At 46.7% G+C, this 17167-nt stretch overlaps 1 protein-coding gene across 1 annotated transcript in view; it reads left to right on the top strand.

Annotated features, from left to right (window-relative positions):
* Positions 1-17167, top strand: part of TRPC5 (transient receptor potential cation channel subfamily C member 5) — a 113656-nt gene that overhangs the window by 86776 nt on the left and 9713 nt on the right. Inside the window, exons 7-9 of the mRNA XM_019540388.1 lie at positions 14661-14867; positions 15061-15102; positions 16995-17084. Coding sequence (XP_019395933.1) covers positions 14661-14867; positions 15061-15102; positions 16995-17084 — 339 coding nt within the window. The remainder of the gene's footprint in view (positions 1-14660; positions 14868-15060; positions 15103-16994; positions 17085-17167) is intronic.

Genomic DNA, 17167 nt, shown 5'->3' on the forward strand with positions numbered 1-17167 from the left:
GGACCCTGGGGAAAAGTGGCCCAGGGAAAAGCTGAGCATGGTGGGGGAAAAGCAGCCCCTCATCCACCCTGTGGTCAGCGCCCTGCACTGCAGCCACTTGCAGCCCACCTGGGACTGCCTGTGCCTGCTCCGGACAGCCCCGTGTGGGCTGCAAGCGGCTGCAGCAGGGAGCGCTGGCCATGGGGTGGGCGAAGAACCGCTTTCCCCTCTCCCTCCCACACTCAGGACCAGCTTGTAACCCAGCCCCACTAACAGCCTTGGCCCCACACTGGCTCCGGGCTTAGTGACAGCAGCTGCAGCCCCCTCCCCCCGCTTGCTGCGCTGAGCAATGTTTGCCACTGCCGCCTGTAGGCTACCCAGCACGTGAGCTCCAGGCGGGCAGAAGCAGCAAACACTCCCCGGCATGGCAAGTGGGCGGGCCGCAGCTGCTGCCACTGATCAGCGAGTCCAGAGCTGGCGAGGCCCAGGCTGGCAGCGGGGCAGGTTACAAGCTGGTGCTGAGCACAGGGAAAAGCAGCCACTCACTTACCCCATGGCCAGCGCCCTGCATTGTAGCCGCTTGCAGCCAGCATGGGGCTGCCTGTGCCTGCTCCAGACAGCCCTGCGTGGAGTATGAGTACGTGCAGCAGGGAGTGCCAGCCGTGGGGCAGGAGAGGGGCCACTTTTCCCTGCACTCAGCACCAGCTTCTTCCCTGGGGGCAAGCAGGGGGTCGGGGCTGTGTGCTGCCCCCCCGCTTGTACCGTGGGGCTGGGGGGGCACTGAGAGTGAGCAGGTGCAGGAGCCAGTAGGAGCGTGAGCCCGCACCAGTGTCCCAGGTCCAGTGCCGCTGGGGCCCAGAGCAGGGTGGCAGGAGTGTGGGGTCCTGGCCAGCAAGGGCTCTATGGAGCCAGGCCAGCTCCCCCCTCTCCCTCCTGGTGCAGCCCAGCTAAGCTCCATTCACCCCTGCCAGCCTGCACCCCACTTTGGGCCCCACCGGTATTGGCCCTGGGACATTGGTCCCAAGACATCGGGACATTCATCCCAAGATGGTGACCAGGGGGCAGGGCACCTGTCAAGGGGTGGAGCTACCCATGCAGCCCTCAACAGCCTGCCAAAACTGGGTAAGCGGCCTGTGACAGGAGTATCACTATCGGAGCTTTTCCGGGGTGGCTCCGCCCTCCTGTAATGGGCCAACCGCCTGCTTACTCTCCTGCCATGCCTTGATCTTATTTGATTAGAAGATGGTTGTAATCAGCAGGAGGCTGCCCATTTTTTCGCACCCCGGTGACAGGGGATGATACCTGCGGCTCCTTTTCCTCCCCTACACCATAGCCCAAGCCTCGCAGATGGAGTTGACATGGTTTGACCTGGGCTCTGTTATGTTCTGGCCCCCCGTCTCAATCCGGGGGCTCCTTGCTGCTCCCTCTCCCACTCCGGGGGCTCCTCACTGCCCCCGCAAATGCTGCGCCTTCTCCGGCACCGGGAACCCCCATGCTACTGGGGAGTCCCTATGAGGCCTCCTCTAACCCCTAACAGCCTCACCTGGTCCTCCGGTTAAAACAGGAAACATAAAACATAAAGCCCCTGGGCTACATCATAAAAACTAGACTGTCCGGTCAAACAAAATCTACTCCCTACTAGAGAGTGAGGGAGAGGCAGGGAAGGAGGGCTCCCCAACCCCAGCAGCGACCATGGGATGCTCTCACTGCCAGAGTCCTCCCCTCTGTCTGTCCCAGCTGAGTCCCTACTCCCACGGCTGCTGGAGAGGGACTGCCCTCCTAGCCTCCTACCGGGGCTTAAGAAGGGATAAGCCCTGCCCCTTCCTGTCAGCTGGTTTTACCAGTCGCCCTGGCAACCAGCACCTGTGCAACCCTGGTGACTGGCAGCTGAGCCTCCCCCCTTCCGCCACTAGGGGTCTGCCCAGAGCAGTCTCCGCTCTCAGGCGCAGGGCACCTGTGTGCACTGCGACACGGCCCTTCACCCAAAATAATTGCCCACCCCTGGCCTAGTTATTGGCTATACTGTATAATAAAATACAGAAGCAGCACACAGCCTTTTTTTGTGCTAGCCAGGAAGAGAGAGAGATCTCACTCTCTCTCTTATTTTTTTCCAGAGAGATATATATTCTTGGAATGTGTTTTCTTCTTGTTAATAAAATGGGAGTAATATCACTGCCCTTCAGCATAGCATTGAAAGGATTAAATTATTGATTCATTCATTACTGTTAGTACAATAATATTGTCTGAAGATGTCAAAGTGCTGAGTGCCATCATCTCTGGAGAATGCTGTAGTTGATCAGCTCTAGCTCTATTGTGACCCTGCAGCAGGCCAATTTATATTAGGCACAATGCTCAATGAAATGGCCACAACGTAACAAAACTGTGCTGAAATAGCCTGATTGGACCTAGGACTATGTTGCCTTTACAGGATAGTGAGGCAGATCCTCAGCTGGTGAAAATTCTCACTTTCTGTTTCAGCATGGGGGGTTGTAGGCTCATGATGTCCCAACAGGAATTGTCTCAGGTGTCTGGGATTTCAGCTAATTAATTGTCCATTCTCTGTCTGTATTGCCTATGACTAGGTTAGTTACAGAGCCAGGGTCCCACTGTCCCCTAGCTCTTTTCATTGTTATATTGGAGTTTCTTGTAGACGGTTTTGGTCTTTGGGCATTTTCATCATAGGAGGATTCCAATTTTCTTCCTTCCAGACAGTTCTTTTTTATTATTTTTCTAGACATTTGCAACTTTGGGCATTAAAAGAGATTCTTTCATAGACATCACTGCTTTAAGCTTTCCATTCAGTCACATCTGTGTTGGTTACGTCCATAGCAATTTAGTAAATTGAGGCAAGGGTCTTATCACCTTTATTCCCTCTGCCCAAGCATCTGCTTGGCTATTTGTACATACATCTCAGTCGGTCCGTTGGTTTGCGGGTAATACAGACTAATAATTGTGTGTTCACGTGAAACCCAACCCCTTGCAAACTTTCAAAATTCTGCATGCTCACACTGTGGTGAACATTGCCTTGTGTGATTTACTACAGTGCTGGTAGTTGAGTTGTTATGAAAAAATTACTAATAATCAGCTACCAGCAGGTTGCGGTTTTCTCTGTGGTGCACTAAATCAGTTGGCAGTTGCTGCCAAGCTCTCCTAGGTGCCTCAGGAATGCCATGCAGTCCTGGCACTGAACCTTTCCACAAATGACTGTTTCATGAGTGCTTTCTTGTTGGGCCAGTGCTGTGGGTCTTTTGCCTCTTTTACACAGTTTGATGCTGAAGAGTCCTTCATGAATCTTGTTCAGGATCTCTGGGCACTTTTTCTTTAAAAACACCATCTTCTCCCCTTCTGGCATTAAGAATTGCATGAGAAAAGCTCTGCCAGAGGAATTTCACTTCAGGGCCTGTTTTTTTTCTTCCTTTTCCTTTTGTGCATTATTTTGCTGGGCTGGTGGGGGCTGGGCTTTTGGTGTGGAGCCCTTTCCTGCACCAGTGATGCTCCAGTTGTTGTTTGCAGAACACTTTCTTGTTGTCATCTTAGTATTTAAAAGTGATGGTATCCTAAATGTTTTGGAAAACTTGTCCAGATTGCTGTGCCTGGAGCACTGAGTGATATTCTTCCCCCAGCTCTTGTAGGGGTGCTGTGATTTCTGCTGGTCTCCATGTAAATCTTATTAGGTAAGTTACTACTCATGATATGGTTTCCAGTTCTTTTGGGGAGGCTGGTGCTTTTAACTGCCTTATCACCTTCATTTTATTTATGTCCTGTCTTACAATTGCTTTTTTGATGCTGTGTCCAAAAGAACTCATTTGTGTTTTACCATGATGCAGTTTCATATTGCAGCCCCTCATCCCCGAAGTAGCACTAGTAGGCTTTTATCACTCTCTAGTACTTCCAGGTGTTATAATATTATCAGCAATGACCTTGGCTCCTACTAGTCTTTCTAGTAATTCATTCATGCTTTTCTAGACTATTTCTTATGAAGATCATGTATCAAGGAGCATTCTCTTGAAGTGCCATCTTCTAACTGAAGTGTTGAAAGTGGTTAACATACTACAGTCTTTGTTTTGTTTGAGCATCGGTACATTGGAGCTAAATACAGACATTCAAAAAAAGACGAGGCAGAATCTAAGTTATGCGTTTTTTCTGTAAGCATTATGTGCTTTATCTATATTATGTGGTTTTAGATCAGTAGTGAACAGAACACACATCCGCCCTTTGGTAGAGGGGGATGCAAATCTTAGATCAGCTTCTGCCATTTTTAAACCAGTCTACCCATGCCAAACTTTGTTTCTGTTATGGCTATAGACTGGTTTCTGATGACGTATACTGGTAAAAGCATAATGTCTGTACCACGAATGGATTTGCTGTAGAGAAACAGCAAGTGATGTTATCTAGGGTGGATAGACTAGTGTTCCCACAAGTGCTTTGTGTATATCTTGAAGTTCTCTGCGTATCCAGTGTGTTTTGTTTTTACTGCAAGCATCAAGCAAACCTTTTCCCAAGCGCCTTCTCAGCTTACTCCACTGTGACAAAGCCTGGTGTCTTTTCTCCTTTTCTGTATTCAGTCTCAGGAACACAGTTTACTAGTGCCCTGGTGTTGGTTTTGATTTGCAAGGTTATGTCTTCTGGACCTATTCAGTTAGTTACATATGTTTCATCCTAGCCTTTTCCTTATTCTGTAGAGTAGCCAAAAGGAATTCTGCACCACTGCTGCTAAACTGCTCTCCTTCGATGTGTTCTTCAATTGCATGGTCTGTACATCCCATACTTTTCTGTATGCCTGTATAGTAGGCTCATGCAAAATGGTTTGCTTTGGATATTTTGTGCACATCGTCCCAAGGGCTACTCATTTCTTTAACTTTGCATGACATCTCCTGCAAACCTGCTGTCTCTGCCTTTGTAATGGACTTTTCTGTTAACGTGGCATGCAGGTCTACCCTTGTCTCTGTTGCATCCACCTGATTGCCACTCAGCCCTGACTGCTGTTGGTGAATATTTTCATCTGCCCTTTCAACATCTGATATGCTCTGGCTATTCTAATCACTTTTTCTAATGATGTTAAATAGGCCATCAGTAACTTCTTTTGTTTTACACCTTACTTCCCCCTTCCCCCCATTAAGAGTCAATCCTTCCATATGTAACCCTTCTGCCAGGCACGAGGTGGCAGCAACAAGGGATGGGTTCAGTTTTGGGGTACTAAATATATTTTTCCTCGGCTTGAGCTCCCACGCAGAAATCTGGAAACACTAAATTAATTACTAGGATGTCCTGCCTAAACAAAAAAACCCTCCTCACAAGCAGCATAACCAAAAAACCCCCAGACTGAATACAGAAAACATCATGAATGCAATGTGAAACACTACTATCTAACTACACCACATAGTCTGTAGGTTGCGATGCACCAGGGGAAGCTGCTAGAGAGCACAGGTCCTTTGGTGATGCAAGGGGCCCCTTGGCGCTCTCAGAGGGATAGTGGCATGACCATCTTTGCTCCCACAGAAAAGCTGTATATGCTTGTGGGGAGTGACCATGGGGCCAGACAGCATGCATGCACCCCATACTTCTGGGCTGGATTATATGGCCTGCTGAAATGGAAACTTCAGGAAAACTCCAAGGCTAGGGACAGACATGCAAAAAGCCCAAGCCTAAATTGATTCAATCTTTGCAGGTTAATCTAACCTACATAGATTTAAACGATTTGCAAGTGAATAGACATTCACTGTTGATTCTGGAAATGCAGCCACATGCTTGCAATGGCTCAGGCGCTTCCACAGCAGCCTCAAGGCTAGAGGGAAGCTGACCTGGGGGGCATGGCCAGGCCCCCCGGCAGGCAGCTAAGTATGATTGGGGAAGGGTTTAAATCCCCACCCTGGCCTGTAGGGACCCCAGCCGGGGTGCGCCTGGAGGGGCAGGGGGGAAGCAGCCCTTGCCAGGCTTGTTCCCAAGGTCAGACATTGGCTTGGGCAGTGCCTCAGGTGAAGGGAGGCAGAGGGGAGATTCAGTTCCCCTGTCTCCCCTCTTGAGCATGGGCACAGGGATCCCAGCTGGGGTCTGCCTGGCTCTCCCCCCTGCTCATGTGGTAGGGAGGCTGGCCAGCCATGAGCCACCTGGCATGGCCTTGCCATCCATCCATCCATCCAGGGCTGTGGCTGCGGGACTGAGCCAGGCTGGCCTCCAAGCACTGCCGAAGGTGGACACAGAGGGGCCAGCCCAGCCTGTGACAGCCAGGCAGGCCCAGGAGTAGCTGCTGCACAGGCTGGCTTGGAGGCGCCGACGGCCCCCAAGCCCAGCAGCCGCCCACTGCAGCCACCACCGCACCCCCTGTCCTGTGCAGCGCCTGGTGGCTACAGCCACTCCACAAGCTGTGCGCTGACCAGGGCCAGCGGGACGCTTCTGCCTCCTTCACCTCCAGCTACCGCTGCCATCCCTCTCGTGCTGCTCTGGATGGCAGGGGGGAAGCTTGATCCCAGCAGCTTCTGCCCAGCTCGTGGCGCTCTGGCTCCAGCTCTGGTGCTGCGCCCCCAGCGGGATGAGCAGTGCCCACGGGCAGGCACAGCGGATGGAAGAAGTCCAGGAGCCAGAGCGCCACGCACTGGGCAGAAGCCACCAGGGTTGAAGCTCCCCCGCATGGGGCGGCAGAAGCAGGGACCGCAGCTGGAGGTGAAGGGAGCAGGGCAGCCCCGCTGGGCCCAGCCAGCGCGCAGCTTCCCCTCGCCTCCGGCGGCCTCTGCTGTGCCGTGCCAGGTGGGGAGGGGGGCAGGAGGCCCCAGCTTGCCATGTGCTGAGCACGTGGCCAAAACACAGACCACAAAATCAGGGGACACACAAAAAACACAATATACAACCCAAGTGTGTGGGGGTGTGACACATATATCACCTCCATTTGGAAAGCAGTCTTTTGTATCAGCTGTCAGTGATTTTCGTAGGACGACTAATTGGATTTCATGAAAATCCCATGGATCATTCATAGGAGAAATATGTTATGATTCTTGGTATCAGAAAAGGAATCATGGAAAAATAATAGACTCAGCATAGATCTGTATACCCGCTAGTTTATCTGCTAGTGAGTTATCTTACTACATCCCCTAATGTCTCTTGTGAAAGACTTTGCTTGGCCATACCCTTTTTTTTTTTGGAAAATATTTGACCTAAAGTAGCTCAGCTAACCTGTTGAGATTTTCATAGGTTTTCCTGAGTTTGCCAGTGGAAACCCATGCTCTGCACATGCACCTGTCTTTTGCTAGGGCTTCCTGGAAAACGAGTAGCTTTCTGGACTGCAAAGTAGCCAGCCTGAGCCATGTAAAGAGCAACTCCAGTATCTTCCACCTCCGAGTCTGTTTCTCTGAAATGCTGCCAGTTTCAAAGTCCACTGTGGCACATTTCGCGCATTAATCTGTATGAAAGGCAGAGTTAGGGTTTTTTTGCCTTCTGATACACTGTATTGTCTTGTTTTAGATGGCTCCCAGCTATGGCAAAACCAGCTAGGATAGATGTAAACTAAATGGTTTTTTAAGAAGCACAGCTTTTCCAGTACACTCTGTCCTTACCACCTGACCTCATCACGCTGAAAGGGACCAAGAAACAGGATTTTAAGAGTCAGCTCCTGCGTGTCTCAAAATGAGACAGCTACTTAAGTGTGCTTGCATCGAATGCATTTTGGAGCTATCGGCAGGGCACGGTGTATGTTCCTTTCTTCCCCAAACTGCAGTGCAGATCCTGGGGACTGCTCTTGCAGCCCTGCTGTGCCCAACTCTGCTAGGGTGGCTGGCAGGACTGCTCAATAGGACATTAGCCGTGAGCAGTCCTGACACTCTTGGTGCTGGAAGTGCAACTGTTAATGGCCTCCGCATGATGGGCAAGAGAAGACTCCTTGTATCCTCCCTATGGCACATGCAAGCAAAGCCCAGACACAGGTTGTGGCCATTGCCACAAACATAAAAACATGTCTGGCAGGCAACAGCTTGATTTCTAGCTTAGCCTAGTTACGGGCTATACTGTATAATCAAATACAGAAGCAGCACACAGCCTTTTTCTGTGCCAGCCAGGAAAAGATTGAGATCTCTCTATCTCCTGTTTTTTCCAGAGAGATATATATTCTTGGAATGTGTTTTCCTCTTGTTAGTAAAATGGGAGTAGTATCACTACCCTTCAGCATAGCACTGAAAGGATTAAATTATCGATTCATTCATTATTGTTAGTACGATAATATTGTCTGAAGATGTCAAAGTGCTGAGTGCCATCATCTCTGGAGAACGCTGTAGTTGATCAGCTCTAGCTCTCAGCCTGCAGCAGGCCAATTTATATTAGGCACAATGCTCAATGAAATGGCACAACATAACAAAACTGTGCTGAAATAGCCTGATTGGACCTAGGGCTATGTTGCCTTTACAGGATAGTGAGGTGAAAATTTGGGATTCCCCTTCTACCCTGAGGGAAAGAGTTAACAATTATTATGCTGCTAGCCCAGGACTTGGGAAACCTGGCTTCAGGTCCCTTCTTACCACAGACTTCCTCAGCCACCTGGACATCTGCTATTTTTATGTGCCTCAGTGCCTTGTCTGTAAAATGGGGATAATGGCATTGCTCGACCTCATACGGGAGCTGTGATGATAAATGCATTAAACGTGGTGGAGTGCTCAAGTCCTCTGGAGATGAGAGCCACCTGCTCTTCCCATATAAGAGAGACTTCCATCAATGAAGTGATTTATACCAGTTGAGGATGTGGCCCATAATCTGGCAAAACAAGATCCTAAACCATATGGCAAGGGGAATGGAAACCTTTACAAAATGTTTAAAAAAATGTAAACAACAGATTTTCTACCCAGCGATGAGGATGAGATTGGTGCTTGAGCCAGCCTGGATAATTAGCGTGGTAGGTAATTATTCCAAATCTGGCAAATACATCACTCCTGTTGAATTAGGAAACAAACCCTGGTGGTCCCTGAAGTTAGATGGTTACAGCAATTCCACTAGGAGAGCTTTGGGAGTGATTAATTGGTGATGGAGATTAATTAAAAGATGGCAGAGATTCGCCAAAAGATTGGACATGCACCACCATCTCACTGTGATGGAAACAGCTATGATTTCTCCGAGAGGAAAATGCCACGTCCTGCATGCCCGTTTCTTCATGGGGGGAGTCCCAGGATTTGGGCTCAGCCATCTTAGGGCTAAAATGTGTTAAAGCTAAAACGGTGAATGACAGCTTGGAGAAAGAGCAGTGGTAAACGGCAGGGAGGTGCTCTGCAGGAACTTGGAGAAGGGACAGCACAATCAAACCTTGAGACGAATGCAGAATTGCTATGGCAACAAGGGCACGTTAAAGAGCACAGGAAAGACTAGTCGGTGGTTTTTCATAGGAGAAATATATTCTGATCCCCGGTAACAAAAAAGGAATCACCTCCGTGGAATGGTCTCAACACAGCCCTGTCCACAGCTTGTCTGCAGCAGTGTTCGAGTGCCTTGGGCTCCAGACTTGCAGCACGGCCAAGCAGAGTTGGGGGACGCACTGACCCCTTGTGCTTCATTTCCAGTCCATGGGGAAAGGGCACTTTTTGTTAAGGTGACCTTCAAGTCCTGGCTAACAGCCTCCCGCAGTAGAACCAGTTCCAGCCCCAAACGATCAGGGAGAATAGAAGCTCCTGGTGGCCAGAGTAAATGCATTGTGGAGTAAATACTCCTGGTGGCCAGAGTAAATGCAAACGTAGCACTAAGTATATTGCTCCTGGTATATGTATTTTGAGACACCTGGATTCTGCCTGGTGTCAGTCATATTTTCGTTCCATTTGCTCTGTTTCTAGCCTCTCTGTAATAGCAGCACTTTTCTCCCTGCAAAGGTTTCAAAATGAACCATGTCACCTTGCCTTATTAGTGTTTTATTACAAGTAATAAATAATAAATACACAGCCTTCTAAGAGGAGTTTGAAGTCAGAAACCAAAAGACTACACAGCCCAAATACATCAGACCATAGTCACCTGTGATGCTACTGCAGTAAGATCAGCACACGGAAGAAACAGATGTGGCACTGTTTAGTGAAGCCCACAGCTCAAAGCAGGAGAAGAGAGTCTAAAAATCCTTTGTTTTATGCTGGTTTATCACTGAAAGATTTTGCCACTGAAGCATGTTATAAGGAGAGAGGGGAGGGTCACTGCCTGGCATTCAAGAACATTTTCAGTACAATTGAAATGTCTTTCAATTGCACATTCCCAATGTAAAACGACTGCCAAAAACATTTACTTTTAATTGCTCAGGTTCTCAAAACATCAATGCAAATAATGGGAACAGGCTTGGTTTGCAAACTCTGGAGAATTTGCAACAGGAGAGGAAAGTAAGCTCAGGAACCTGGCCTCGGCTCGGTGCAGCTCTCAAAAGAAACACAAATGCAATTGTGGATGGGTCACAAATAAGCTTGGACCAAGGGCTCCTAGCACAACAGAAAGGTGCATTTACATTTACAGGGGCCAGCTGAAACTTGCTCAGCAAGTCCCACACAAAACTGCCTCTTCCAGGATGACTTCCTTAGCCTGGGTTCAAAGCCTCTCCAACACACCTGTATCCCTGCCTTTCACTCAGCCAGAGAGAACAAAAAGGGTCTCATTTCAGTCTGTTCCCCTACAACAAAACACCCCTACCAAAAACACTTATATCCTACAGCCAACTCACCACACACCCCTTTTATAATGTGCTGGAAGGAATTACCACCAATTCAGCACAGCTGGAGAAGCCCGCTACCCTAATAGTCCCTGAGAAGCACAGCAGGCGGTGATGGGCTTCCTTCAGAGAGTGTTAACCCTCTCCCTGCCACGCTCTGAATTGCTCAGCCCAGATCTAGAAACACACTGAATACCTGAAGGCAGCATTTAGGTCCCTAAGTCCAAGGTCACGGTCCTCAGTACCTGTGCTTAGGCACCGCTAACAACAGAGGCATTCAGCTCTGAAGGTATCTCCGTTTCTGACATTGCAATTCTGCTTTGGCCTTGACAAGGATGAGCAAGTTGGTGCACATCACAGCTGCCCCTTCTGAGGTTGGCTGCTGAAGCCATTCAGGGTTGCATGGGAGAATTAGAGATACACGGGGCCCATGAGACTAGGAGCATGACCTTTTGCCTAGTGGTTACAGCCTGCAGGTAGGGGGACAGAACAGGACTGACTCTTCCAGCCCCTGGTAGTACTAAGCCCTGGAAAAGGGCAGGACTCAAAATGCTGCTGAGGATAAGCCGCTCCCTACGCAGTGCTGGCATTTGTGCCTTAGCAACCCTCCTGTTGAGGCTCATTTTGAGGAGTAGCTTCTAGGTTGGTATGAGGCTGCACATACATCTCCCATGCTCCTCCATAAAGTTGCTGTTTCTTTCTGTGCACTTGTTGTTCACCCCTCTCCAGAGGGCCTGGCTAATTTATAACGTGAGCCCGAAGGCAAGGCAGATGGCCTCCGTGATCTTACCTGTGTTCCCATGGAAGACTTGGCTCTGGCATGGTACTGTCCTGATCCAATTAAATCACTGTGTGGATTGAATCAAATGTGGTCTTGAATCATGCTACAGCACTTTTGAAGTCCAGGACTGTAGCCTGATTTGGGCACATGGTTTTAGTCCATCTCAGCTGCCAAGACCTGTCTGGAACGTATTACCACGCAGCTATGTCACGTCCTGGTATGGTAGTGATTATTGTAGACTTTCTTACATACAACCTCAACTCCTCCCGCTGCCCTCTTACGCCTCCCCGTTCACTTCATTGTGTTGCTGCCTCAGGCCCAGCCTATGGGTTTGCAGATTTCAGCCTAAAGGAAGTATCTGCCACAGCTTAAAATTCAAGCACTGCCCCCCTCTCACTAGGCACAGTGTTGCTCAGGCTAAATCATCACATTGTTGGATTAACCTGATGTCAGGTACTGTTAGCATAAACGTTAAACATCCAAACAGCTGAAATGTCACAGCCGTCAGCCCACTGCTGAATCCTAGGCTGACAATACATAATACACTTCCTTGCTGTCTCCATTAAGAGTCACACTGCAAGCTGTGTGCAGCACAGCTCAGGCTGAATCCCTCTTCTTCCTTTTATGTTTAGCATCATGATTTCTAGACGGCGTATGAAACCATGACACTTTTAAGGCACAGACAGAAATGACAATTTTTGCCTGTCTGGCACCCAGAAGTACTCTACATCAATGACCAAAGAGAAGTGTATGTCTGCAGAGTACTTTAACAGGGCCTGATCCTGCAAAAATATGAACCCTTATGGCATGAGGGTTCAGAAGAAGATGCTCCAAAATGGAGCGCTTTCCATAACTCGTGTCTGAGCTGCCTCCTTACCCAGAAAGGGAGTGAAGGGAGTTTGGCCCCACCTTAGGGGGGCTCCAGTCCAGCTGCCCCACCCTCCAGCACTGGCTGGGAAACCCTCAGAACGAGCTCCTATTCTGCTCCCTTTCCCTTGTGCTGGGCTGGGAAGGGGGAGGGAGGAGCAGTGCAAGGGAAAACCACCTGCAGGCTCACTGCCAGCAGCTGGATTCCCCAAGCCCCAGGACCCAACAGTGAACTTCTGTCAGGTTTGAGGGATTGTTGTAACTCGTGGCACTTCCTGCAAAGCATCATGAGTTACAACAGGGAACTGCTCTTTCCTCTGCACCTTTAAGATGACCAAGAACTGTTCTGAATTACCTGCAGAGAATCGAGAAATCCTGGCTTTATACAAATAAATCTTCCCCTAAGTTCTGATGAGAACATAAGATTGGCCGAAACTCTTTTTTTAAAGTTAGACACAGTTCTTTGGGTAAATCCAATTCTTTTATTAGACCAACTCAAATAGTTGGAAAAATTCTTCTTAGCAAGCTTTCAGGCAAGAACGCCCTTTGTCTGGCTGAGGAAGCATCTGCAGATGGTCTGTGCTCTTCCTGGATGGAGCGGTAAAGCAGCCAGAGGCCGGGACCTGTACAAGAAAGCCAGTCAGTTAAAATGTAAATTGAGGTGGTCAGTAGGTGAGAGACAGGTGGGGGAAGGGGAAATGAAAGTAGCTGTAGTCAAAGGATGAGAGAAAGGAGGGTGGGAGGGAATGAGAATAGGTGGTAAAAAGTGGAAGATTTACCTGGGGAGTCATATGTTAGGCAGGTATAATGTGTCATAAATCCAGTACACATTGGATATACACATATTTAGTCCATGCTTTTTTGTATCCAGTAGACTGATGAAGTGAAGTTCATGGGCTTGTCTATGAAGGGTATTTTGCAAATTCCCTTTGAGGATCAGAACTGAGAGATTGGAGAAAGAGTATTTTTCTTGTGAGAAATGTGCCCCCACAGGTAATTGGGTATTCTTGTCTTGATTTTCAGTGTGTGTTCATTCTGGTACACAGGTGTTGTTGTTTGGTTTCTCCTACATGTTTTCCATCAGGCATTTGGTGCACTGGTGAGATGCATTACATTTCATTTCTGGGGATGCAGGTGTAAGATCCAGGAATGGTGATGGTTCTGTTCTGGGCGGGGGTGGAAATGTGTTGGCAGGTTTTACATTTCTTGACCCCGCATGGTCTGGATCTGTTCAGTGTGTTTTGGACTGTAGGATGTTTGCTTCTGGTGATGAGGTTGGCAAGGTTCAGTGCTTGTTTAAAGGATAGGATGGGTGGTTCTGGGAAGATCTCTTTGAGAACTGGGTCTTCTTCTAGTATGGATTAAAGTTAGACATTTTAGGGGCTGGATAGTAAGCTATTTGTGACAAACACCATCTTTTGATTGTGTGTTAGTGCAGAGCCTAGCACAACAGGCTCTTGCTGGGGTCGTTTGACCCCAGTACTCTTTCCTGCCGTGGCAGGGGGTCGGACTTGATGATCTGCTCAGGTCCCTTCTGACCCGACCAACTATGAAACTATGAAACAAGCCATGGTTCCTGATTGTGACCTGAAACACTCTCTATGTGTCTGTAAAATGGGGCTTATAACTTATCCATCTTTAAGGAATAGTTGGAATTCTTTGAATGAAAAGCCCTAAGAAGTGCAGACTATCCTGGTGATGATGTGTAAATAAATAAATGCATTTTGTGTTTAATCCTGCATAAAATATGATGCATAGTCAAGGTTTAAAATCTGAGGCATAAGATAATGTGTTGTTTTTGTCATGATTGATTTTATTTCATCTTAATTTTATAGAAGCTGAATTGATAGTTGCTTTAAAAAATGCTTAAGATTTCTTTCCAGTCAAGTTCATGAGTACTTTTGCAAACTTGGAAATGAGAAATTATGACCCTAAGATAATTAGAGTTGACAATCTTGTTATTTTTCTCCGCTGCGTGTTCATGCCCTCACAGACGGAAAAGTAGCATAACGATTTTTTCCCCAGCTCCTCTTCATCCTCTGTCAGTGAAACCATCAACAATGGCATCACAAACCATAAATTATTGATAAAGTCAGACTTGTACATTTGAAACACTTTTCCCTGAATGCTGGAATCACTCCATTCCTAAAGAGTCAATGTTTTTATACTCTGATACATTTCAAAGTAATTTTTAAAATTGCACTGGCAACAAGGGCTCGAGAAGAACTGATCTTGCTTCTCATTTGTCAGGTGGACTGCCCCTCAGCACGCCTGACTGAATACAGCTAGCTCTGTGTCCATGTCAATATGTACCCTGTGTTTCTCAGTGTTTCCTCCAATGCAGCTTTCCTGAAGTTGGTAACGCTCTTTTTCCCTCTCCCCCAGGACCATGCAGATATTGAGTGGAAGTTTGCAAGGACCAAGCTCTGGATGAGTTACTTCGATGAAGGGGCCACACTGCCCCCTCCTTTCAACATTATCCCAAGTCCCAAGTCAATCTGGTACCTTTGCAAGTGGATTCATTACCGACTGTGTCCTGGCAAGGACTCTGAGGATGAACAGAAGAGGCATGAAAACCTAAAAACCTTTACAGTAAGGAGCCTAACATCTTAATGTCTCATTTTTCCAGAGTATTGTTTATTAATTCAGGCTACAGAGGCCAAAGTTCTTCTGGGGCTGGTAAGAGGCTATTGCTTGTACTACAGCTGCCTAAGCACCCTTGGAGATGGGGAGACTTGACTTAACTGATACCCATACAGTGTGCATTTACTTTTTTTAATTTCAGGAACGGCACGCTGACAACCTGATCCAGAATCAGCATTACCAGGTAAAGACTCCAGTACTTGAAGTCTTTTTTTTGTCTATTTTTTGCTCCTGTGTGATTTTTGACTGCTTACCTGCTGTGTTCCTATGATATAGTTTGACAAGTGTAGGAGCTCCAAAAAGTTCCTGCTTACCACAGAATAAAACACACACAGCTTCTTCCAAACAGCCTGAGTGGCTCAGGAATCATCCACAGGCCTTTTATCTCTTCAAGTAAACAGAAAAGCTTCTGAGATGAAATCATCGTCCCGCTGAAGTCAGTGGCAACATTCCCTTTGACTTCAGCAGGGTCCGGATTTCATGCCAGGTCTCCTTCTGAGAGAGGTGAAGAACAATCTTGATCAACAAGTCAAACATTTAGGGATTTTTTTTTTTTCTCAATGGATTCCCAGACTTAACACAAAAAAGAGGAGGTGGGATTTTTCTTCTTCCACTAAGGAGAGCTCAGATAAGAGAAATGTTTTCTCCTGCAGCTTGTATTTGATCTCACCCTGCCTGTCTTCAAGAATTCATCAAATTCCATCTACAAAAGGATGAGTCCGTGTTTAAAAATACCAGCTTTTTAAATCCAATTTAATTCATTATGTTAGCATTTTGGAAGGAAAAAATAATACTTACCACCTCCCGCCCCCACCCATGTGATTTACTATACCTCATTTCCAAGAGTGATGGATGATTTTGAGTGCCCCATACCCTAGAGTGATGTATTTTTCAGAGGAGAAGTGCTTCACAATTTCTGAAAATCAGACCTCTTCAACTTGTCTGAAGTTGGGTAGCTCAGGCATAAGGGACCCGCAATCAGTAGCCACTTTTGAAAATGTAGATCTCATTCCTTTTCAACTTCATGGTACTGTTCACAAATACTAAGGCTAAGATTTTCAGAGAAGATACAACCTTTAAAAACTACAAAGTAAATAATTAACCTAGAATTAATTTTCCTAGATAAACATGCATTTTGGATTCATTGTCACCATTTATAGATGTGAAAACTTAGATGCTTTTGAGGCAACATATCTACTAAACACATGATCATATATCTGCTGAAAAAGATGTGACTATTTGTACATGTATACTTGTGCACATAAATGTAGGAAATAAATAGCAGTGTACTTAGGTAAGTACAGAAGTTGATACACAAATTAACATCTTCCCACAAAAATCTGTACTGAATTGAATAGCTAAAAGGACGTGAAACTAGCCCCTAAACACTTGATCCTGCAAAATGGTGATCATCCTCTGCCAGTAGGATGTTCAAGGAGCCTAGCAGGGTGGAGTCCTTAACCTACCCTTTAAGACAGAGCATGCCCTTGAATAGTTACTTCCTTCAATGAAAACACTACATGCATACGTCAGCTAATGTGGCTCTACATATAGTTATAAAATTTAGCCTGTTCTTTAGCATATGCATATTTTTTCTCTGGTACTGCCCGTGACTCCAGTACGTGCTATAAACAAAACACCAAATGACTTGTTTTAGCAGTTTCAGAATATATTGCATGTACACATCAGACCTGTAATATTGAAAGTGTTTTACAGTCATTGACTAATTAACTGAGACAGAGGTTAAATGGCTTGAAATCATGTACAAAATAAAGGAAACTGAGAAATGAAATCTCATTACACACAGCCCTTGTTATTTGTACGTAACACTAGCATAACACATTGACTTATAGCACTTAACCACTGAGCTTTCAAGCTGTAAGATATATATTGCTGTACGAAGGTTCATCGTATTTGAAAGAACATGTTCCATTTTCACCAGTAAGGAGCAATCAGTAACTCTGTAAAGAGTGGAGTAAAGAAGTCTGCCGAGCTAGAGTACAGCGAGATAAAACGACACTGAGTCAGTGGGTCTCAGCTAGTAGTTGAACTGTTAAATGTTGTTTTATGTTTCAGGAAGTGATCAGAAATCTAGTAAAAAGATATGTTGCAGCAATGATAAGAAATTCCAAAACCAATGAGGGGTTAACTGAAGAAAATTTTAAGGTAATTCTGTATTACAGTTACCTACAATAGTGATTTTTGTTATGCTCTCAGAGTGGATAAAAATCGACGATTAAAAAAAAAAA

This window comes from Crocodylus porosus, unplaced genomic scaffold, assembly GCF_001723895.1.
Source record: "Crocodylus porosus isolate Cpor-Errol unplaced genomic scaffold, CroPor_comp1, whole genome shotgun sequence".
In the NCBI taxonomy this organism is placed as follows: domain Eukaryota; kingdom Metazoa; phylum Chordata; order Crocodylia; family Crocodylidae; genus Crocodylus; species Crocodylus porosus.